Source organism: Calypte anna, chromosome 12, assembly GCF_003957555.1.
Source record: "Calypte anna isolate BGI_N300 chromosome 12, bCalAnn1_v1.p, whole genome shotgun sequence".
Classification (NCBI taxonomy): domain Eukaryota; kingdom Metazoa; phylum Chordata; class Aves; order Apodiformes; family Trochilidae; genus Calypte; species Calypte anna.
Window position 1 is genome coordinate 12,062,265 of NC_044258.1, and position 22,986 is coordinate 12,085,250.

General features: G+C 44.8%; 1 protein-coding gene across 2 annotated transcripts in view; it reads left to right on the top strand.

Moving 5' to 3' along the window:
* Positions 1-22,986, top strand: part of PLXNB1 (plexin B1) — a 54,831-nt gene that overhangs the window by 18,885 nt on the left and 12,960 nt on the right. For both annotated transcript variants that reach the window (XM_030458543.1, XM_030458542.1), the window contains exons 3-23: positions 1,910-2,092; positions 2,505-2,633; positions 4,436-4,536; positions 5,211-5,343; positions 6,047-6,203; positions 9,052-9,160; positions 9,254-9,362; positions 9,992-10,852; positions 11,266-11,391; positions 12,314-12,436; positions 13,405-13,498; positions 13,743-13,909; positions 14,956-15,107; positions 16,952-17,057; positions 18,685-18,821; positions 19,426-19,602; positions 19,795-19,963; positions 21,054-21,296; positions 21,840-22,016; positions 22,359-22,507; positions 22,854-22,954. In XM_030458543.1, coding sequence (XP_030314403.1) covers positions 1,910-2,092; positions 2,505-2,633; positions 4,436-4,536; positions 5,211-5,343; positions 6,047-6,203; positions 9,052-9,160; positions 9,254-9,362; positions 9,992-10,852; positions 11,266-11,391; positions 12,314-12,436; positions 13,405-13,498; positions 13,743-13,909; positions 14,956-15,107; positions 16,952-17,057; positions 18,685-18,821; positions 19,426-19,602; positions 19,795-19,963; positions 21,054-21,296; positions 21,840-22,016; positions 22,359-22,507; positions 22,854-22,954 — 3,703 coding nt within the window. The remainder of the gene's footprint in view (positions 1-1,909; positions 2,093-2,504; positions 2,634-4,435; positions 4,537-5,210; positions 5,344-6,046; positions 6,204-9,051; positions 9,161-9,253; positions 9,363-9,991; positions 10,853-11,265; positions 11,392-12,313; positions 12,437-13,404; positions 13,499-13,742; positions 13,910-14,955; positions 15,108-16,951; positions 17,058-18,684; positions 18,822-19,425; positions 19,603-19,794; positions 19,964-21,053; positions 21,297-21,839; positions 22,017-22,358; positions 22,508-22,853; positions 22,955-22,986) is intronic.

The following is a 22,986-nucleotide window of genomic DNA, read 5'->3' on the forward strand; positions in this document are numbered from 1 at the left end:
AAGAAGCTTAAGAATCAAGTGAGAGATCTGATAGGAAAAATATATCTATAAAAGTGAGTTACATCTTAGAGGACAGTAAAAACTAGCAATCATTAGAAGTTAACCTTGTGTGAGGATTTAAGTCAGAGCCTGTTATGCAGAAAATCAGTTGAATTCATATTTGAAAGGAAAACAATAAATCAGCAGAACGAGCAGTAGTGCTGGTCTAACTGGCATGGTCTTCTAGAGGTAGAACCACCTTATCAAGCCTTGCTTGCCCTCTACAGTAGCAGTATATTTGGGAAGTGAGTAGGGGTCAGCAGGTTAAATACATGTCACTGTGGGATTTCTATAGACTTTGTCAAAAGCTCCTGATCATTTTTAGTTCCTCTAGGAAGCAGTTAAGTATTAAAACCAAAGAGATGAGAAAAAAAACAACCAAACAAAAAACCAAACAAAACAAAAAAAACAAGAAAAATGGGTAGAGAGGAGGAAAAATGGACAGTATTTCCATGGGGGTGGGCGAGGGGTGATGAGTAGATGCCTGAAGAATGCCACGTTGTGCTGTTATCACTGACCTCTGGCAGGAGTGGTTCCATTGCCTGGTGCTGGATGGTACCATGCAGCTCAGTGCTGCCAAATGCAAAGGCATGGATATCAGACAGAAGGAATACAGTAACCCTGTTCACAAGGAATCTAAACTCATCCATGTTGCCTGAGGCAAGAGAGGGAGCTGGGACTGGTGTGGACTGCGCAGTTACTGCCTCTGATCCACACGCAGTCTCGTAAGATTATTAGTAAGGAGCTGGAGAGGAGGGTGAAAATGTGATCCATACAGGATTTCATTATGAAAATCATCAGTTTACACAAGCCACATTGTTTCAAGACAAGTCACTGATGAACTAAAAAGCAGTGTTTTTAATAGTAATTGTTAGATGAATAATCCTACCCTCTGTCTCCAAATGGATAGTGCAAAATTAAAGGGGACACAAAGCAAGGTGTCAAGAAAGATGTAAAGCAACAGAGGAACTGTCCTTGACAAGCCTGAATTTGTCACTTGGGAAAAAGATGAATCATAATGGAATGTCTTCTTTCTACACATACAAATAGTAAATAAGTGGGCAGCTTTCATTATACATGGCAGCATGTACTACTGTCTAGAATTCAGTATGTGAAGGTTTGGTGGGACTGGGAGGGACCTAACTGGAACAGAAAGTGGCTGGTTTTGCACAGTGCTGTGTAGTTAATTTTCAGAAATCTCACAAGGCTCAGAAGAATTGAAGCAGAGTGCAGGGATTATTTTTATTTTCAGTTTTTGTAGGTCTCTGATTGTGTGTGCTCTACAGTTTCTATCTGGAGTTGGTAAGCTCTTTGGAGCAGGTCACTCTCCAGCCTGTGCTTGATGGATGTCCTGATGCTTTGGGATTCTACTTCCGTCTTAGAATTTGTAGGTGGTACAAGACCATGCTAACTGATACTGGTGACCAGGTGATTTTACTTTGGAAACAGGAATTCTCAGCATTTGTTTTTTTCTGAAAAACACAATCTTCCTCAAAGCTATATCATGGCAGTGTATGGCCAGTAATGTGGTTTGTTTTTTTGGTTTGTTGGGTTTTTTTGAGAACTTCAGAGTTTAGAAGGATTTTTGTGCATTTCATTACTGATGCTGAATGGACCTGCTGAAATGTCTGCAGGATTATGTGAGAGTACAAACAGACAACATACTAATTATTAAAACTAATTATTAAAAGCTGGTTTTTACTCAGTCAGAAAGCTTAGAGGTGTTCAAAGCTGAACTCATTGCTGGGGTATCTATTTAAGGTGGAAAAGGGTGATGGTGTTAAAGGTCCCAATGTTCCTTGTAATCTTTTTTTTTTTTTTTTTTTTTTTTTTTAACTGATTTCCCTGTTATTTGCACTCCCCAAAAAAGGACACACTGTATGCATACCCCTGTGGCTCTGACCACACTCCCAGCCCCATGGCCAGCCGGGTACCTTTGGAAGCAGCCCCACTCCTGGAGAAAACAGAGGCCCGTCTGACAGCTGTGGCAGTGAACGTGGAAGATGGCCACACCATTGCTTTTCTGGGAGACAGCAGAGGGAAACTGCACAAGGTATGATGTGGAAGCAGATAACAAGAAGCAAAGAGGATAAAACTAATATGACATGCTCAGGTAGAAGGGGGGAAAAAGGCAATTTCCCTTATCGTTTGGCAAGTCAGGTTTCTACTAAAGATCTGTCACATGGTCTCTTCTCACAATGTCCTGACTTGAGGATGTGACTGCCCCAAACAGTGGTCACATTGCTCTTGCTTACATCAGGGCTGGCGGATCCTGTGTGGTTTCTGCAAGTATTGTTAGGCATGTGCTGCTTGTGGCTGAAGTCGCTGCATTGAGAATTTGGGGAAGGTTGAAATCTTCACACAAAGTAGCAGTTCCAACTTGTTCCTGGTATGGGATGGGTGCTTCTGCCAGCTCCTGCTGTGATGCTTTGCCTGCATACAACTGTGGCTCTGCTTTCTTGCAGGTGTACTTAGGAGAAATGGGAGATACACATATATATGCTTCTTTAGCTATCCAGCTAAATAGCATTGTGAGTGGAGACCTGCTGTTTGACCAGTTGCAGGAGCATCTGTTTGTCATGACCCAGTCAATGGTAAGAGCAATAAAATCCCTTCCACAGAAGAGCTGAAAGCATTTGAGGTCCAGACACGCTACTGCCAGGAGTGGGGGAGGCAGAGAAACACCGTGTATAGCTCAGCCTGTGCTGGGCAGCAGCTGCCTGCCAGCTTGGCTATGAGGGATGGGGACTGGCCTTTTGCAAAACCTGGAAGATCTGTGGAAGAAGTGGAAGATGTGGAAGAAGTCTTGTTACTCTGAGCTGTGCCCTGCTTGCATGTCAGCCAGGCTGTAATCAGCAGTGATGGAGGAATAGGAATTGCAGGCTATAAAAGGCTGGTCTATTGGCATAAAGACAAGGGACTGCAAATTCCTGGGTTCCTGTATTGAGCAGGAAATGTTTGGGCAACAGTTTGCATCTCCATCTGAGCAGAAGAATGTGAGCATTCTGGGATCACAAATAATGTGACCTACCTTGGTTTCGCAAAAAATTAAAAAGATAAAAGGAAGGTTTTGTGTAATAAAAACTGTGACACCTCTGTTTTTATCAATTAAAAGATTAAGCTGTTCTTCTCTAGGCATGTAACCTACAAAAAGCAGAAATGTGTGGGAAATGTTTTCAGATAGCAGAGGTGTGCTCTGACCTGGTGTTTAATAACAGTCTTGCAAGGGAATCAATCAACCATGTGAGGCACCTTTCCCTCTTCTGCTTTCTGTAGTTCTGTTTGTGCCCAGTGGCAGCTGGAGGAGAAGAGGCATTGTAGTGCCTGAGGCTCTTGGGATATTGGTGTCTGCTGTATAGGAAATCCAGTTATGGGTACTTTCTTTGAGAGGATTTGTACAACACCACTCATCAGCTCTTCAAACTGGAAAGAGAAGGATCCTTCTAGCTAAGGAAAAAGCAGCCCTTGAGTTGGTCTGAAGGAAAGAACAAACAAGAAATGAGGGTGTGCTGGAAACCCCCTGCTTCCCTTCACCCCCCCCCCCAGTGCACTTTGAGATACTCAAGAAATTTTCCAACACTTCAAAGGAGGACTTGAAATCTGTGAGTTGAGAAAGATTAGGGAAATATGAAATATATCCTTAACGGTAATTGTTCTGTCAATTAAAAAATGCAAATTACATCATGTACCTAGCAAAAGTAATTGGTCAGGGATTAGAAGTTGGTATTTTAAAATAAATGACAACGTAGTAGCGGAAGTGTAGTAGAGGATTAAAGAGGGGGCAAGAGGCTGAAATCAGGAAGGATTCTGAGTTAAAGCATAAGAGTTTTGCAAGTAAAACCTAACCCCAGATGGCAGAAGGGCTTTGTTCCACACTGATCAAAGCTTCTTGTCTACTTTCAGTCAAAATGATAGTTCTGCCAGGTAGAGTTGGGCTACAGTGCAGATGCATTCAGAGGCCTCAGCTGGAGCCACTGTCTCCAGCTTCAGTCACCTATATCTCAAGAGAGATGTTCCATGACAAGGTCCAGAAAAGCAAGAGTGAATGGTATTCAGTCTGCTATTCTTTTATTCATTTGGTTAAAATATAGTTTTGTCACTAACTGAAGTCTTCTTGTTGCCTTAAGTGTCATGGATGACCAGTTAGTAGCAATACATTTTGCTTGCTTCAGGGCCTCTGTACACCCTGATGTTTAGATGTCCTTCACCAGTGTGTGAAAAGGGCCATTTGGATATGCTCTGGGAACTTGTTCCTTTTTTCTTTATTTTTATGCAGTATTGGGTACTAAGAAGTTGTTTCAGTGAGCATGCAGGTGATGGGACTTGGTAGTTAGGAAGAAGAAGCCTGTGTTGTGTTTTCACTCATTTTTATTCATTGTGTTTTTACTCTTGACAGGTGGTAAAGGTTCCCATATTGGAATGTTCCCTGTCCTTGGACTGTGAATCCTGTCTGGCACTAAAAGATCCCTACTGTGGCTGGTGTGTCCTTCAGGGACGGTAAGAGAAATCCCTGCTCACCTGCAAGGATTTTGGTGGACAGTGCTTAGGAATTGTCTCAGCTTACTCTCTCCCATATGTCTGTGTGTCTGGATTTATTTTATTTTATTTTTAGTTCCTTTATGGGATAGTCTCTCTAACTTAGGGTGCCTCTGCCTTCCTCCCTAAAACATCACTGGCAGTCATAGTTGCCCATGAGAGTATCTATTGCTTTAGGAGTGTTTGGTTACCACTCACACCTATCCAGTGGATTTCATCCTGGTTTTAGTCCGACTGCAGTTCAAACTGTCTCATTTAAAATGTAGGGAAAAAACCGCTTAGCTTTTCTTCTGGTGTCCCTCTCCTTAACACTGTTGCTCCCCTACTGATGTTGCTTAATCAAACATGGTTTATTCCAGCATGAGTGTCTGTCTGCTGCTGGCTCTCTTGCCCTGTAGAATGGCAGAGGAACTTGCTTATGACCCTTGAAGCCCAAAAAGTGCTTACTCATTTATATTTTGGCAACGGTGCATACTTTTATTGAAGGTGATGGGAGGCTGAGACTTCCTTGGCTTGTATAGCAGTATCCCATGATTCCAACAAGTCTTCAGGCAGACAGTGTCAGCTTGGAAAGTCAATGTGTCCTGCTAGGGCTGCACAGGTCTCTCAAAGGGCTTCGTGCTTTTTCCCCGCAGGTGCAGCCGTCGTTCTGAGTGCTTGCGGTCCAGGCTGAGCGAGCAGTGGCTCTGGAGCTTTAACTCTACACAGCAATGTCTGTCTGTCCAGTCACTAACTCCAGCCAATATCAGCAGAGAGGAAAAGAGAAATGTGAGTGGTGATGATTCTCTTGATGATGGCCTGCCATGTAGAGAGTGCTCTGCAAACTCTGAGAAGTTGCAAATCTTCCTGTTGCTTTCAGTGGGGGTTCTGAATCACCGAGCCTTCAAGGACATGTTGTCTGCCTCACTTAAAGGACTTAACAGCTTGGCTGTACCAGGAGAAAATTTTGTTGTGTTTTCACATAAAACTTGATGTCCTTTTCTGCTAAGAGCTACTGGGTATTATGGAGTGTTTGATGGCTGCTTGGGTGGGGTCCATCCTTGGTTTAGTAACTGTAGGGTGCCTGTGTCTGGTTTCACAGTGTCTCTGACACTTGCTGTCAGGAAGATTTGAAAGGAGCTACTCAAAATTACAGCTTCAGTCTGGCATTGAGAGCTGGAAGAAAAGCTGAGAAGATGCTGCAGTTTTTTTGAAGTCTGTCATTTTGTCAGGAAGGTGGCAAGAACCTGTCTTTTGCTAGAGACTTGAGCTAAGGAGGGAGCTGCCAGTTGCCTGGTGAATGCCAAGTTCAGCTTGGAAGCTGCATGAATGAATGGAACAGTCTTAGGAGGCTTTATAGGAAGATGGATCTATACATAGATAACTACTTTATGGGGCTCTTACTTTGAAAAAGTAGAACCAGAATATTAGATGAAATAAAGAAGAATGTGTTAGAAGGCAAATTATTTACTGGATATTATTGAATTGGTAGATATTCCTGGCTATCTCAGACTTACCGTCTCTGCGCGAGGAAGAATTTTACTCATGTTACTTTGAAGATTATGAGAGCCCAGCAGTGCTTACAGAGTTGGGAATCATGTGTTCTTCTCCAGATCCCAGCCAAGCACCAGCTTTGCCAACAGGAGCAGGTCAGTGAAATGCTTTAAATGGAGCATGATACCTCTGATAACATTGTTGGGACAAAGTACATTGTAGGTCCATCAGATTGCCAGGATTAACAGCCATGAATGTATGTGGCCTGTCAGCAGGTGTTTATTTCCTTCTGTCATGGTATCTGTTTGCTTTCTACTTGTGTGTCACACACATCCTATGCTATTTTGGGCTGTTGCCAAATTCCAGTGCCAAATTCTGGTAGATGGAAAGGAGATCCTGCTTGAAGGGTTGTATGCAAACCTGAATATGATCTGAAATGCAATCTAGAGTGGTGGCTGGTTTGGCAGCTTTATCATGAATCTGGAGAGAGAAACCTCTTAAATACTGCTTTATTATTTAAATCAAACAAAAGGCAAACCTTCTCAAAATCCATGTAGTAGAGAGAATAAAGTAAATGTAATGAAAGGCAAGAAGACACCCACAGTCTTTAAAGATAGAAATGAATCTGCAATGCAGCATAGCCTCAGAAAATGCATACTCAGCCTTTTAATTCCATGAACAATAACTGGCTCAGTATTGCTAACTGATGACTCTAAAGAAACAGGAAAGTTCTCTGCTTGTAGTCTTTGCATTGGATTTTACCCAGCCTGTCAATATGAGCTCTGATGAGCTGATCTCTTCAAAGGGGTTGCTCATCTGAGGTAAGAGACAGGTGCCGGTTGGGAAGCATTCCACACAATTCACCTAAATGGCTAAACAGATTTTCCATGCAAGTATGCAGCTGGCTAATAGGTCTGAAGCAATCTCAAGGACAAAACATGACAACAGAACCTATCTAACACACTCATCCAATCTCCAACTCCTCCATTTTCAGTATTATTTACAATATTATTGTGTTTTTTGGCTTTCACGCTGCTTTAGGCTGGAGGTCTAAAGGATGGACCAGGTCTCCCTTCAGACTGGTCAGGCACAGAGGGTCAAGGGCTTCATGCAGTACCACTACAGGCAGAGGAGGCAGGGTTGGCATCCCTATTTAGTTCTGCAAACATGGGTATAAATTCAAGCTCAGTTGTGAAAAATAAGCCTTGATAAAGCTACAGTATAGTTCTTGTTATTCCAGGCTTCAGCTATTCCTACTGGCTCGTTTGTAAGTCAGCCTTGCTTTTATTTCAAGAGTCCATAGAAGCTTTACCTATGTTATTTTAATGCTGCATCTCAGAGGCTTAAGCTGCTTCTTTTCTCTAGCCTAAACCTCAGGGATGCTTTGTGTCTGATTTATTTTTGTTGTGCTTTTGCTTTCACAGCTTCTCTCACTCAAAAGAACTAAGTCCAGGTGTTCTTAGCAATGCTTTGCCAAGCTAACCATGCCAATTTTTTCTTGTATTCTTTTTTGTTTCTTTGACTTCTCACCCTCACTGTATTGCTAGCCCTTCTTTGCATGGCTTCTGTGCTCTGCTGAGATGAATTTGAAGCTGCTAACCAGAATCATATGCTGTTTTCTAAATGAGGCCTCACCAGGGCCTTAGATACCAGCACTTAAAATACTTTTCCCAGCTCACTGAAATATTTGCCTTTTTTTCAGTTTTGTTTTGAAGGTTGCAAACCAGCTCATCTGTCACTTTAAGCTGTTGATCTCCAAGTGGATAGCAGAAACTCTTGCTCTATGATTTGCAAGCACTCGACCTCATCTTCTGTACTGCTGATCAGCATTTTTTTCTGTCATGGGGAATAATGACCTTTTTGGAGAGAGGAATATTTATAAATATGGTGTCATAGCCCTGAAATTTTGGGAGGTGTTGGCCCTTCCACCACTGCCAAATGCAATCACCTTTATGACAGTGATGAGAGCTGACAGCACTGCTGTGACTCCTGCCTCCAGCTGCATATGATACCCTTATTTTCTCCTAATCATGGGGTTTCATACACACCTCATCATCAGCTGTTGTACTAGCATACTGCTTCACTTGTCATCCTATCAGGAAGCCAGCTTAGGCCTGACTGATCCTCCACCTGTCATGGTAATTGTATTGTGAACAGAGCTTTCTTGCAAGAGGTCTGACTTCAGTGACAGGAATGATGGATAAGCTTCTTGTTACTTATTTTTATAGGAAACTCTTGGAGAAATGTCAGCTCCTGGAGTTGAGCAGAACATGCAGTATGTTTCCATTAGTTGGAGAATTAATGCCCTAGGGTTGGGGGTGTTTGTCTGGTACAAGATTAATTAGCTGGCTTATTACTGTCATATGCAAAATAACCCCTTCAGGCTCATTCTGTCAGCCACAGTAAGTTTTGGCCATTTCTGCAGTTATTTGATCTATCAGAAAACAGTAGTAGTCTCTTCTCAAAGAGAACTGGGCTATCCTGACGCTTGTAATTGACGTGAGTCCTGGGTTTAGAGCAGATAAACCTTCAGTCATTGCAAGTGAGATTACAAGTCTTGTAAACCTCTTCACTGAGTCACTTCTTAGTCTGGACATAGAACAAAGCTCTCAAGAAGAAGGCATTATGTGAAGGGCATTTCAGTTCTAAGGGTTTGGTTTGCCTATGGATGACAAAGGAAGACAATCAGCTTTTAGCCTGGAATGCTACGTCTTCCTCTAATACAAAGATGACAGTGGAATTACAGCAGATAAAGATGGAGGGATCTTTAGACTAGACTTCCTTCCCATGAGATGGCAAGAGCTGTCATAAACTACTTCTGAAAAACTTGCCCAACCCGTTTTAGTGTCCGTAGGATAATCCAGTGATTGAAATGCTAGAGGCATGGAAGGGAATCTGACTCCATGTTTGGCAGTGTCTTTCCTAAAGCATTCTCTGTCCTTTAACAGTATGGCAGAACTTACAGTGGCTCCATTTCTAAGAAATTTTTATTTTCATTTTCAGATCATGTCACCATAAAGCTCGTAGTGCGTTTCCATGACATCTTCATTGCTTCTGTGGACTTCTCTTTCTATGACTGTGCTGCAGTGGCCCTGCTGTGGAAATCGGCACCGTGAGCACCTGCTTTTTCTAGTCTGTAGATATAGAGAGGGCAGCTGTCCCTTCCTGGTACATCTTAGCAGCTGCTTTTCTGTCATTGTTCCAGGTGCCAGAAGTGTGTGAGCAGTCTCTGGGGATGTAATTGGTGCATCCAGCAGCACCTCTGCACCCACAAAGCAACCTGTGAGGAAGGAACCATTATCTACAATGAAAGGGTGTGTATCCTACTCAGTCCTAGTCCAGTGTGCTTGAACAGCATTACTGAGTTGCAATGAATCAGATCTCTTCTTAGGTAAAATAGCAGCTGTCAGATCATGTCAAGCAAGAAGGTGAGTTGTTGAAGCAAAGCCTGCCCTTGCAGTGACACAAAGCTCTGCATCCCTGGTGTTATGCAGCCTTGCTGGGTTTCTGGGGAAGTGCCATCAGAGGAAGCAGATCCTCTGGGTTATCTTTCCTGGGGTTATCCAGCCTGTGTTTTCAAAGCCAGGGACAAGTGCAGGCTGGCAAGGAGGCTGCAAGTGAGGAGGTGAAACAGATGTCTAGTTCATAGCTGCCACAGGTGGCCTTGCAGCTTTGTGGGGCATGAAGGCAGGCAGACCTCCCTCTGAGTGGAGATGAGTGCAGGCATCTGTGGGAAGAGGGAGTGTTGCTGGGTCTTCTGCATTGTGACCATTCTCCAGTCCCATCCCAAAACAAAGTGGGATGAGATGTAGGTCTCATTGACATGCAGAGGGTGAAACAGCCTCTTGTGAACATTGCTGTGGAAAGTAATATGGAGTCTTTTTCTGCTTGAGTTTTATTGTTTCATTTCTTTCTTTCCCCCCACCACGTTGTTTTCCTCTAGGCACAGATCCCAACCTCAAGTGTGTTTCCTTCTTCAGCAGCTCCCCTCACCAAGTCCTCTACCACAGCCCCAACCATGGCCCCAAAACCTGTCACTCCCACTGTGCATGTGGTACCAAGCACTGTGGCCCCCACAGAGCCCAATCACATCACACTCTCTCCAGCCTCAAATATGATGACTGAGCTTGCAGAAACCCTCAGCTACACATATTTGACCCTCTCAACCGAGGCAGCCTCTCTTCAGGCCATCACAGAATCCCCTCTACCACCACCAGCAGACAAACCTGCTGTCACTGTGCCAGACACAACTTCTCCTGCTACATCTCTCCTCACTAGCCCATCCAGAAATGTGGACCAGGCAGCCTTGCCCACTGAAGGGCCAGCCACTGCCCAGGAGCCACAGTACACTGAACCCACCACAATCCTAGTAGGTAGCCCTCTGCACACATCTGCAGCAGCAGTAGCACCTTCCACTCATGTCACCAGCTTCAGGTGGCCTCCAAGTTCTTTCCCTACCACAGAGGCCCCGACAACTGCCACCCCATCTCCCCAGACCCCCAGCCAGGTTCCAGTGGGTCCTGCTGCCTCTGAGGATTCTCCCAAGTTTCTGGGAAGTGAATTACCTTCTTCAGAGCTCCCTTCATCAGCTCCCCCAAACTGGCTGCTGGAGACAGGCACAGAGCTCCAGGACACAGAGGACTGGATGGATTTGCTGCAGGCTGAGAATGACACATCTCCCTTCTCTGCTTCAACTCTTCTGTCGGGTGATGGTGATTCTTCAGAGAGGGATGTCCCTGACTTTCCCAGGATCTTCCACCCTGACCTTGACTATCAGTACGATGCCCCTGAGTTTTGGGAGGAGGTAAGTTGCTGGGCTTTGGAATTCTTATTCTAAGGCTGTAACATTTTTATACATGTTGCTGGTACAGTATTTTAGCACATAGAAGAGGCTGTGCCCTCTGAGAGTGTAGAAGCTGATGGCTGTAATGTGTGAAGTGGGAAGTGGCAGCCTGAGGAAGAAAAAGGTGTGCAAGGTTCTCAAGTCTTGTAGAAATGCTGCTGGCCTGAAGGTGGCAGCTGCTGTGATGTCCAGAATGTTCACAGCTTTCTGTTGTTCACCTCTTTGGGCTCTTGTATTACTTTCTTGTAACTTCATAGTAAAGAAGCACAGCTATGTCTTCGTTCATGCAGATTTTGTTTCTGTATTTGCATGTTAGGTTTTGATTCCCTGTATCAGAGCCATGGAGGTCTCTTTCTCTAAAAATCTGTTTTCAGAATCAAGAGCTTAGCTGGGGTCCAGATGCATGTCCCTGTGTTCAGGGAATCCAGGGATCTTCGCTGTTTCCAGTCAATGTGGAGAGGAAGATAACCCTGCTGGGAAAGAACTTCCACCTGTATCAGGTAGTCAGCTGAATACCATCAGCACTGAGAAGCTGTATTAAAGCAGAACTCTGGGCAGCTTGTCCACTCCGCTGCTGAAATTACTTGTAAGACTCAGTTGTGGCTCTGCCTAGGTTTCTGACCTGCTTGCCAAAACACCTAGAGAAATGGCCTACTTCTGTGAATAAAGAATTTCATATCTGGATTTATTGGTGGGTAGGAGGTTACCTGAGAAAGGGAGAGTACAGGCATGCACTGACCTGCTGGAGAAGATCTGCATGCATTTGGATTAAGTTGCACCTGTGCTGCACTGTAGATGGTTGTTCTTAGAATAACATCCTGCTGAATCTCTGCTGATTCTTTGTGTCTCCATAAACTAAAGATAAGTCATCTGTTCCCTTTCCCTTCTGCAGTGCTCATGTTAATGTGGCTATTCCTGCTGTACCTGAAACTTCTGCAATGGGGAAAACCACCTGTGAAAGCTGTGTTTCATGGGTGTGCCTCTGATAAAAATTCTCTTTGCTTCTCAAGACAGAAAACTGATTTAGTAACCTTTTACAAACAACTGCCTCAGAACATGCAGCCCACAGACTAATTGTTACTTTATATGTTAAACCTGATATTCTGCACTTCTCAGAGGAGCAGAGCTGGTTACAGATGCATATCCACCTTCTCTACAGGAAGTGTCTAAGCAACTGACACACAAGTGCTCCCTTATAGGTGTTTTGTGCTGATTTACCTTTCATATATATAGGCAGTAGCAGCATTGAGAGCCTTTGAATATAGCACAGAGTTGGCATAACAAAAATGATGAGAGGAGGACCCTGCTTATACCAGAAGTGGCTTGGTAAAAGGGACTGAATTGGTGAGGCAGGAGTAGGTTGTGATGTCATGGTAAGCACAATATAGTTGAGAAATGATGCCATGTGTATCTTCCCTGCAGGACCAGCAGTGGGACTATGAATGTGTCCTAAACTTGGAAGGAAGGACAGTGGTGATGGAGGCTTATGTGGAAGGAGAAGAAACAAACCAGTCCCTCTGTTATATCACCTGTCAGATGAACCAGGTGAGTGCTTGGAATATGATGCCATTTCAGAGCTTGTGCTGGGTTTGCTCAGCAAAACAGCTGGGTGGAAGGCAAACTCTTTGGGGAAAAGAGCATATTTTGCAAACATATTTGTAGAATATTTAGCACTATGGGACCCTCATCTGTGCTGCTGCTGCTGCCTGGCAGAAAGATTGTGTCATCTGAGCCATATGACCTGTTGCTGCATTTGCTATAGTTTGGGATGATGCCAGCTCTGAATCACTGCTCATTACAACCTGCCAGGACACTGTCACTTCTGCTTTAGCTTGAGGCACTGTTGTTCATGGTTCTTTGGATCCATGAACCATTCTGTAATGGTGCTTCTTTTGTGAAAATAAAAATGCTATTAATACCAATATTGTTCTTAGGGGTGGAAGCTAGCCTGTGGATTGTAAGATTAATAGCTAAAATTAAAATAGCTATGTACATTTCTGTATGATGTGTGGTTTTTACTTTGGGGCAAGATTTGCAAGCAGAGGTGACATATTTATTTCCATACAGTTATGGGAGAGGAACAACATAGGCTCTTATGCACACAAGCCCTGCAGACCTATTGTAATCCGACATCTTCAGCTTTATTGAAATTGTAGAAATGCCAGCTTGAGCAGTTTGCTGAGCAGGTGTCTTGTAGATAGGAATTAGCCATTTATGAATGCAGTAACAAAGTTAGACGAGTATTGTGAGCAGACATTTGTTTTCACTGTTCATGCTAGTAAACCAGTTCCTGCTACTACTTCTAGAGTAGAATTGTGACTGCATGAACCAGGAAGGACAGGGCTGTGCTGCCACTGCCCCAGCTCACACTGCATTGTCTGCATTCACAGGAAGCTCTGTAGGGGCTTTGTGTACCAGTGCACTACGCAGGATGGATGCTGATGCTTTCTGCCTTTTCAGCTGGCACCTTTGTGTCTTTAAGTCTTTTTCCTTGGTGGTTTTTGTCTTTGCAGTACAGCTACACAGTGCCTCAACTGGAATTCAATGCTGTGGTGTTTGTGCAGAGGCGACGAAACCTTCGAGTGGACAGTGCTGCAGATCTTCATGGTAGGAGACACCTCCCCAGCAAAAATACAGCAGATGAGGTGGCAGAGAACTGAGAAATCCTTGAGTGAGGTTTTTTGCATCTGTAGTAGTACTGTGTCTGGGAAACTAAGGAAAATTCTGTCAGTTCTGTTGCTTGCCACAGCGGAGGGAGGAGGAGAGGGCTCTGTGCAAGATGCCAAGTTGCTGGATTATTCTGTGTCCTAGGGGAAGTTTGCAGATGCGTCTGAATTTTTCTCCTTTGCAGTGACTTTTTACAACTGCTCTGTGGGCCACACTGATTGCAGCCGCTGCCAAACAGCTGACTCAAAGTACAACTGTGTTTGGTGTGGAGGTGACAACCCCAGCTGTGTCTTCAGGGGCTCTTGCAAGGAAGAGATAGAAGACCTGTGTCCAGCACCTCTCATTCACTCTGTGAGTAACTTGACCACTAGTGTACTGCACCTGGGGCAAGGAGGGCTCCATTCTCCAGTTGAAATCAAAGAGCTGTGAACTCAGTGCAAATGGTGCACCTCAATAATACATTCACCATCTGAAGAGCAAGTTAGTCCTGTGCTACTGTGATCTCTCAGTGCTGTGAGGGTTCTAGACTTTTGTGCTGGGCTTTCAGTTTGAGGATAGAACAGTGGGTAAAGATGCATTTGTATCTCATGCAAGGTGAAACTGGCACACCAGAAGGAGCAGAATCATCCTGGGAAAGGGTCCACAGATTGGATCCTCCAATTGTCCCTGGCCAGAACCTGAAGCAGATTGGCTCAACTGAGCTTGGGGCAAAGGAGGTCAAAACCTAATGATAAGGCACAGCAAGGATGGGAAAGGCACGACAGGTTACTGGAATTAATTATTTGTGTCTGTTTATTTTAAATGTTTCTTGCTAACTGCCACATGACAATTGTCCGTAGCCATGTGTCCCTTTTGCTGTCAGCTTGTCCTCCCTCTGGTGGCACACAACATCCATGTGCTGCATCTTGTCTTAGTTTACTTTGATGCTGCTCAGGGACAGAGCTTTGACGTTTGTGCAGCATGCAATTCATTGTCGTACTGATGCTGAGGGGGGGGAGTGGTGCTTGCTGCTTCAATACTAGCAACATGTATTGGCTTGTGCATTCCCACTCTTCAGCAGAAATGCCCTGTGGAGTGGCCAGCATGTTGATGAGAAGACAAAGCAGGGCAGTCCTTGCCTTAGGTGTCTACAGGGGATTATCACCTCTAGGGGGGACTACTGGCAACAGTGAGACAAGGAAGAGGCATCTCAGACTTCAGTGTTCTTTATGGCCCTTCTTCTGATGAGGGTGCAACCCGGTACTAGTCCAAGCCAGTGAAAGGAATCCATAGCAGCAGCCTGACCAGGCAGATAGTTTGTAATGGGGCAGCTGAAGGGCCCTGTGCTGTAGATCAGTTGCCAGACTGCAGAGCTCTGAGATATTGTGACGTTTACACATGCACGGATGTCTTTGCAGGTATACCCCCTGTCTGGACCAGTGGAAGGTGGCACTAGAATCACCATCACTGGCTCAAACCTCGGGCAGAAACATCAAGACATTGCAGAAACTGTCACTGTTGCAGGAATTCCCTGTGCCGTAGATGCTCAAGAGTATGAGATCTCTAGCAGGTAGAGTATCTGTGAAACCTCCTCCCAGAGGCAGGTGCTGGCTTTTTTCCCTTGGCTGCTGACACCAGCCTGAGATGTCATTGCCTTTACTGTAGCAGGTATTGAGCCTTGCCCATTCCCCAGGGAATGCCTCTGAGTAAGGTCTGATTAGTTACTCAGGCAGTGACCTCAGAGAGATGAGGCTGTGTTCAAGGGGATGGCCAAACAGTGCCAGTACAGAGTCCACAAGCCAGCCAGATCAGAGAGTCACAGGCTTGGAACCATGCAGTTTCCTGGGTGTCTCTCCCAGCCACAGGGTGATTTCATTAAAGCAAAGGACATGGCTTGTGCAGGTGTTACTGCTAGGAAAATGTCCTGACAGTATTAACAAAGGGTGAGGATGGGAACATGTATTTGGAGGTACAGCACAGATTCTTGCCACTCCTTGAGTATGCACACCCCTAGATTCTCATTCCTCACTTGCCAACCAGGCTTCCACCTCCAAGGAGCAAAATGCGTGAAAGGACCCTCTCAATTAGGGACAGACCAGGAAGAACTGGTGGGCCCTATGCCCCTCTTCTGGTGGCTAGGAGTGCCTGCCAGGTCACATAGTGCTTGTAAAAGTAGTAGCTAGGAGGAGGATGAGAAGCAGAAAGACCTGTCCTGCTCAACCCAGTTAATATCAGTGGTAGAGAACTGGGTAGCTGGTGTGTCTGGCCAGGGTAGGAGCATATAGCAAGGCAGTGTCATCAGATGTTGAGAGGTGTGACTGGGGGGCAGCTGGGAAGCAAGGAGAAAGAAATATTTGTGTAGATGGCCTGTGGCAGGGAAGGTAGGTGGGAGCCTTGGACAAGGGAGGGAGAGGAGCCAAGCAACCAGGAGGAGAAGAGGAAAGCAATTGTGAGTAACCTCTCATCAGAGCTGTCACAAACTCATTTTTCCATTCCATGGTAGTACTAGTAGTTGTAGTACTCTTCCCTCTGGGAGCCAGGTAAGATCCTGGTGGGAAATGGCCTGCTGTGTTGAGCAGTGTTGTCCTGTCTGTGTGCCTTGTTTGTCTGGATCCACCTGCTTTATGTTTTCATCATAGAATTAGAGCATAATCTTTCTGGGGTTAGCACTGTCTTTGTTCTGTGTCTGTAAATCACCTGGTATCCCAGGGCCTGGGACTGGCTTGGGACTGCTCTGCCCAAGTTCAAATTCCTGAGCCTTTTTGGTGATAGAGCTGTGAATCTGGAACCCACTCCTGACCAAAGCCCTGACAAAACTATTGTTCTGCTGTGTAGGACAGCTGGGAAGTCTCCTGCAGAGTAGTTTTACTGTTTGCAAATCAGTGCTGTAGCATGGGATTCCTTGCTGCTCTAAGTACAACCTGACTTTTAACCTTGTCAGCGTTTCCCATACCAAATTACAGCTGGAAAAAAAAGGCTGGGAAGAATGGGTGGTGCAGACCAGGGCAATTGGCTGATCCCAGAGGCCAGTGGCTGAAGACCAGTGCCAGCTTAACCTACGGTCTTGAGTTTTCTTCTGCATTAGACACAGCACTAATGTGACCACTGCTAGCCTGGGTCAATAGCAGAGTTCTTGGACTCTTCATGTATCTGTGATATAGTGGGCTGCATCCTGTCTGTCCCGGGAAGAATAATCTTGGATAGGACGGGCCTGTTTGAAACCGCCTTCTGCTTTTTTCTGCTGTACCTAATCCAGCTTCTAAAGGTGTTTCTCAGTGTTCAGTTGTATATTCTGAGCATATGCTAAGGCTGAAGAAGGGAGCCATGGTTCCTAGGTGGTTTTAGGACATGATGCCATGGATACAGCTCATCTGCTCTTCCACGGGGTGACACTGTTCTTGGGTTGCCCTGCAGTATCGTGTGCGTCACGGGCGGGAGCGGGACTGAGAGATTTGGGCACATTGTGGTGGAAGTGCCTGGAGGAGGACGTGGAGTTTCTGGACATATTTTCACCTATCAGGTAACAAAACTACAGCTTTAATACCTCTCCCTCTTCTTCCAATATCTCTGCTAAATGGCTGTCTATTGCATGAAACTGTGGGGCTCTACCAGGCACTTTCTGCTGGTATTTTTATTTGACTTTTCAGGTCTTTCTCTTGTGGGGTGTTTTTTGTGGGTTTTTTTTTTTTTAATTTGTGTGTGTCTCCATCCCCCACATCCCTTGAGATTATAAGAGTAACTGCACTAGGCAATACTACAGATTCTGTAGTCTAGTGATTTTTTTTTTTTTTTACAATGATAACGATTAAATGTTCTAGGAAAAGAAGAAGAATACACAGGGTATATTTCTGATTTGAAGATTTTTTTATTATTATTGATGACTTCTTACCAAGACTTCTGAGGTTCCTTTTATTAATTTGCAAACTGCCACTTGAACACACTTTTTGCTTCTAACCTTCATCAGCTAATGGCAGTAAGTCCAGAGTTACTCTGCATCGTATGGAGAAATGTTTCCTATTGTTTTTAAACCTGTTTCTGATAACTTTTTGATATCTGAGACAAAACAACTATGAAATAATATTTATGTAGTTTTAAAGTACACTTACTTGCTTTTCATCCCTGGTGCACCTACCGAATTCTGTACCTAGTTACAAATCTTCCTCTCCCATGGGAAGTGGAAAGAGTTTTTGGCTGTACAGAACAATAGTTTATGCATGTTGCTCTTCTTTTGGTTTTGGTTCTGTTATCACCATTTTGAGGCAGGGTGATGAGAACTGCCTACCATGTTCAAGATATGAGTGCAGAAAGAATTTTTATTGTGGCATTAATGCTTCTTTCTTTTTTTTCCCTCCCTTAATTCCCTTCCCAGTAATTCCTACTACTTGTGGTTTTTGTTGAGTTCTGTGCTTACAGCTGGTGGTATTGTTACAGTACCAAAGCACTCTTGAATGGGCAAGGAGCCATTTCAAAACTCACAGCTGTGTATGTAATGCCAGGCTACTTTTTTTGCTGTAGTCTCCCTGCTCCTCCTCACTTCATGTATCTTGCTCTTTATTTATCAGCAGTGACTTACTTCTGCCACTCTGCCTGGCTCCTCCAAATTCTGCTGCTGGAACTCAATGATACTACATTTTTGTTGCTCTGAATAATTTACCAAATTTCATTTCTGCTTTCCAGGTCACCCACAAGTACATTTAACAGCACAGGTCTCAACATAAATTCTTAGGGCTCCCTGCTGGTAATCTCTTCATCTAGAAGACAAACAGAGTTTATTTGCTACCTTGTTTTTTGTAACACGATCTGAGTTACAGTTACTGATCTGAGCAATCCCTTTAAACTGTTAATCCTAGGGTTTGTGTCTGAGGCTCACAGCTTTGCTGTTGGAAGCATCCATCTGTCTTTTGCAGTCCATGGAAAGACTGGTCCCCAGTTTGTGGTTTTTGGTGGTGTTGAGGCCTATTGCCTCTGCTCTGTTGTAAGGTGGCTGCTGGAGCTTAGTTGAGGCCTGCCTGTGAACAAGCGATCTGTAACTTTTATTTTCAGGGCACTGGAGATCACTGGATGTGTTCTGCTCTTTTCTTTCCTAGCCTTATCTTTTGAGGTCTTTGTCAGTCACCTCCTTTTTTTTAATTTATTTTCTCTTCTAGAACCCAGAGCTGAAATCCATTGTTCCAACTCAGGGCCCCAAAGCAGGTGGAACCTGTCTTACCCTTCTGGGCTCAAAGCTGCTGACTGGACATCCTAATGAGATCAGTGTCCTGCTTGGAGACCTCCCTTGCCACATGTAAGATCAGAGCCTGCCGATCTGCTGGCTCTGCACTGCCCTGAGTCCTTTCCAGAACCCTGCAGGGTGAGAAGCTGCCTGGCTTGGCCTCAGCACAGGCTGTTGGAGCTCTGCTCTCCTCTGTTTCCAGGAAAATCCCCCCTTGAGGGTCATGGCAGCACCCTCGTCCATCTTGCATTCCTGCTCACATTCCCTTGGACATGAACAGTGCTACATGGCCTCTGTTCTGCTTGGCTCTTGACAGAGCTTTACCCCATCCTGACAGCTCTGCTTTTGCTGATGGGGAACTGCAGTTGCTCCTGCAGACGAACACTAAGAGCTGTTTGTTCCTTGCATCCTGGGACAGTACACCTGACAGTACTGCTGGTGACAAGATGCACATGCCCTGGTACCATGCTTCCAGTCTCTTCAAGTCTGGATAGTGACTGTACCTGCTTTTTGTCTATGTGCTGCAGTTGTCACAGACAACTGTCTAGCAATTAGCATTAGATTTAGGAAAATACTGGAAGAGGACTGCAGACTGCGAAGACCAAGACATAGTACTATAAAATTTGTCTCTGTACTGGCTGTATTAATCCCTTATTCTCTCTTTTGTCTCTCTAAGCCTCTCTGAGATGACAGAGGATCAGTTGGCATGCCAGACAAGTCCCAGCAATGTGTCTGCAGAACTTCCAGTCACTATCAAATACGGGGACCAAGAGCGGAGACTGGAAGGATTCCTCTTCAGATATACTCTGGATCCCAACATCACTTTTGCAGAGCCACCTAAAAGCTTCCTCAGGTAGAAAGACTGAGTGCATCTTCCCTAGGACTGTGTGGTGGGGCACGTACTGCAGCACCAATGGCATCGGTTGAGTTGCACTTTGCGGGAAAGCCAAATTGTAGGAATAAGCAGAAGCAGAAGGGTGGGAGCATGGGCAAGACAGAACTGAGGAATAGTAGGTGGGTGTGATCAGCTACTTTTCTCTTTTAGTGGAGGGAGAGTGCTCAGAGTTCATGGATACAACTTGGATGTTGTACAGAAGCCAAAGATCCGAGTTACTGTCTCTCCATCCGAACGCCGTCGCCGAGGAGTGGGACGATGGCGCAGAATCATCCCAGACAGCGAGTGCCCTGAGGATGCTCTGTGCAGTGTCCAGCAGGTAGCATGGCAAAGCATTCATGGGATCTGAGGGTGCTTAAGGGTTGATATGTTGTACTGGAGGGGTGGACATTCTGTCCCTAGGAGAGAGGGACTTGCTGTTACCTGTTTGAATGGCACCAACTAACAGTTTCAGGCAAATTGAAGTGTTCTCTGCTAGACTGAGACATTAAACACTGTAACAAACATTTCCCTGAGTTGGGTCTGCCTCTGCCTACTGATGTGCAGAGCTTGTGATGACAGATAGAAACAGCAGGGCAGCAGTGTGTAGATAAAGAAATCTACAGCTGAGACAAAGAACTTATGTGGCTCAGCATGTCTGTGCTCCAGACTCTTCCTTCTGCATAGTTCTCCCTGCTTTTGCGCTCTCATTCCTTCTGAGATAAAAATGACCAGTTCCACCAGCATTTTCTTCTCTCCTGCTGCCAGTATCCTGACATGGGTCACTGCAGAGGTGCTGACATGATCATCAAGGTCACAGAGCAGCAGAATTTGCAGAGGTAGAGGATGCTTATCCAAAGTGCAAAAAGGATCTTCATTATTAGTGGAAATGATGGAGGGCATGAACTAGGAGAATATAGTTCTTGTGTACTTGCATCCATAACAGATGGCTTTACCCATGTTCTTAGGAAAGTGTTTGTGGCTGCAGGGAAGAAAAAAATAATTTCACTCTAATACTTTCATCAAATGTATAAAGCATATCTATGATGGAGGAACTCTGCTTTCACAGAAGCATTCAGTCTAGGATATCAATCTTGCACTGATGGTCTTCGGTCCTGTTCTGTCAGAGCAGAGAGCTCTAAAGCTGATGTCTCTCCAGAATTTGCTGCAGGGGGAATGTCAGAGCTAATTCCCACTGCTGAGACCTGGGTACCTGCAACAAAACCAATGCTGTGAAAGCTTTCTTTAGAGGAACATGGGGAATTCCTTAGTCCTGGATTTTCCCCTCTAAAATTTGAGTTCCTCTGGCATTGCTCCATATGAGAGGAATGCAGACTGGCCCCAGATTGCTCAGGGTTAGAAAGTATTGCAAAGCTGAAGCAGAAGCATTAGTGTTTCCCTACTGACACTTTTTTGCCTTTTGCATTTAGTTTGAAGAACCATGTCTCGTCAACTCTTCCTACCTGATTCTGTGCAAAACTCCAGCCATTAATCTGCTGTTGAGAAGTGTCCGTATTAAACTGGAATTTATTCTGGATAATCTGAGCTTTGATTTCAACTCATTGCATCCTATGCCTTTCTCTTACGAAGTCAACCCCATCCTAAAACCATTGAATGCTGAAGACCCTGCCAAACCATACCGTCACAAGCCAGGAAGTGTCATCTCTGTGGAGGTAACACAAATATGTACAAAGTTGTTTCTAAGCTGAGTGTTTAAAATTGGTGTCATGCAGCATCAAGTTGTCAAGTATTTGACATGCTTACAGTCTGTCACAGCACATCTGCTTTGGCCAGTGAGAAATTATACATAAAAGTAGTGGAAGGAGTGAAGCAAAAAAGCCTCTTGAACCCATGAATAATTCTTAAGGGTTTCATAGGGCTTCTGGAAGGTTTCATGCTTTTTCATTTTTAAGTCTAATAAACTACTTGTATATGAGATATTGCATGCTAAATACACCCTACATCCTGTTCTCAGCTGTTAGGTTTTTCATAACTACTGAAGAATTCTGTAGGAATTACTTAGGAGCAGAAGAAACCTGGCCATAGGAAAGACCTGTTTCTAGATGGAGATGGGAAAGTCACTCTTTAAAGATGTTGCAGAAGGGCAGAGTGATGTTTTTTTCTGTACATGATGTTGGTCTCCTCCATCTTCTCTGGGGCCATGGAAGTGTAGAGTTGTTTCCCCCCCCAGGTATGCTGTTGTATGTCTGTTGCAGGGGGAGAACCTAGATCTGGCTATTTCCAAGGATGAAGTTATGGCCATGATTGGGGAAGGAATCTGTGTGGTGAAGACACTTACAAGGAATCATCTCTACTGTGAGCCTCCCTCTGAGCAGCCAGCTCCGCGGCACCGCACCAAGCGGGAGGGCACGGACTTGCTCCCAGAGTTCACGGTAGGGAATCAGCAGTACCACAGGAAATTCTGCTATTTGTGGAAGCACAAGAAAGTAGTGGTAGAGGCAAGGAGTGGTATGGGAAGTGGAGGAAATGCAGAAGCCCTAGTGTAGAACAGGGGAATGTAGCAGGGGTGGCAGGGAGCTGCTTTTGCTCTCATCTCATTTCTTCCATGCCAAACATTGCCTTAAAACCAATGGTTTTAAGCTGGTTTGAGGATTTGTGCTGTGGGACAGCTTTTCTGGAGAGCTGTATGCCCCTGTCCCCTTTCTGGAGAAGGCCTGTGGCTTTGGTTTTCATTGTTGCACTGAGCTTATGTCATGGCACATGGTTTCTTACAGGTACAGATGGGAAACCTGAACTTCCTCCTGGGCCGAGTGCAGTATGACACAGAGAGCCAGCTCACCTTCCCACTGGAGGCACAGATTGGTTTGGGTGTTGGTGCATCCTTTGTGGCACTGATTGTTCTGGTCATCGTCTTCATATACAGGTAAGAAACCCCGGCATTGTTTGAGATCTTTAAGTTCCTCTACAACTCTATCCAGTGGATATTGCCAAGCATGTACACCTTGGGCCTAAACAAGGTCCCTGTTTTCTTTATTTTGTGGCAAATTCTAAGCCTCTGTTGTTGTATGGTTCCTTCAGAACCCACACCTAATGGCTGTTCCAAGAAACACATCTACTTTACAGAACACTGTTTGATGTTCTGCAAAGATAACGTTCAGTAGAAATCATCTCAACACCAGTTGCCCTGGAGTCTTTGGCAGCAGCACAACAGTTGGCAAGAACAATCCCTGGGCTAGAGCCACTGAGAACAATTCTACTTCTTATTGCAGGAGGAAGAGCAAACAGGCTCTGAGGGATTACAAGAAAGTTCAAATCCAGTTAGAAAATCTGGAAACAAGTGTTCGGGACAGATGCAAAAAGGAATTCACAGGTCAGTCACTGAGCTCCCAGGTTCCTGAAGCT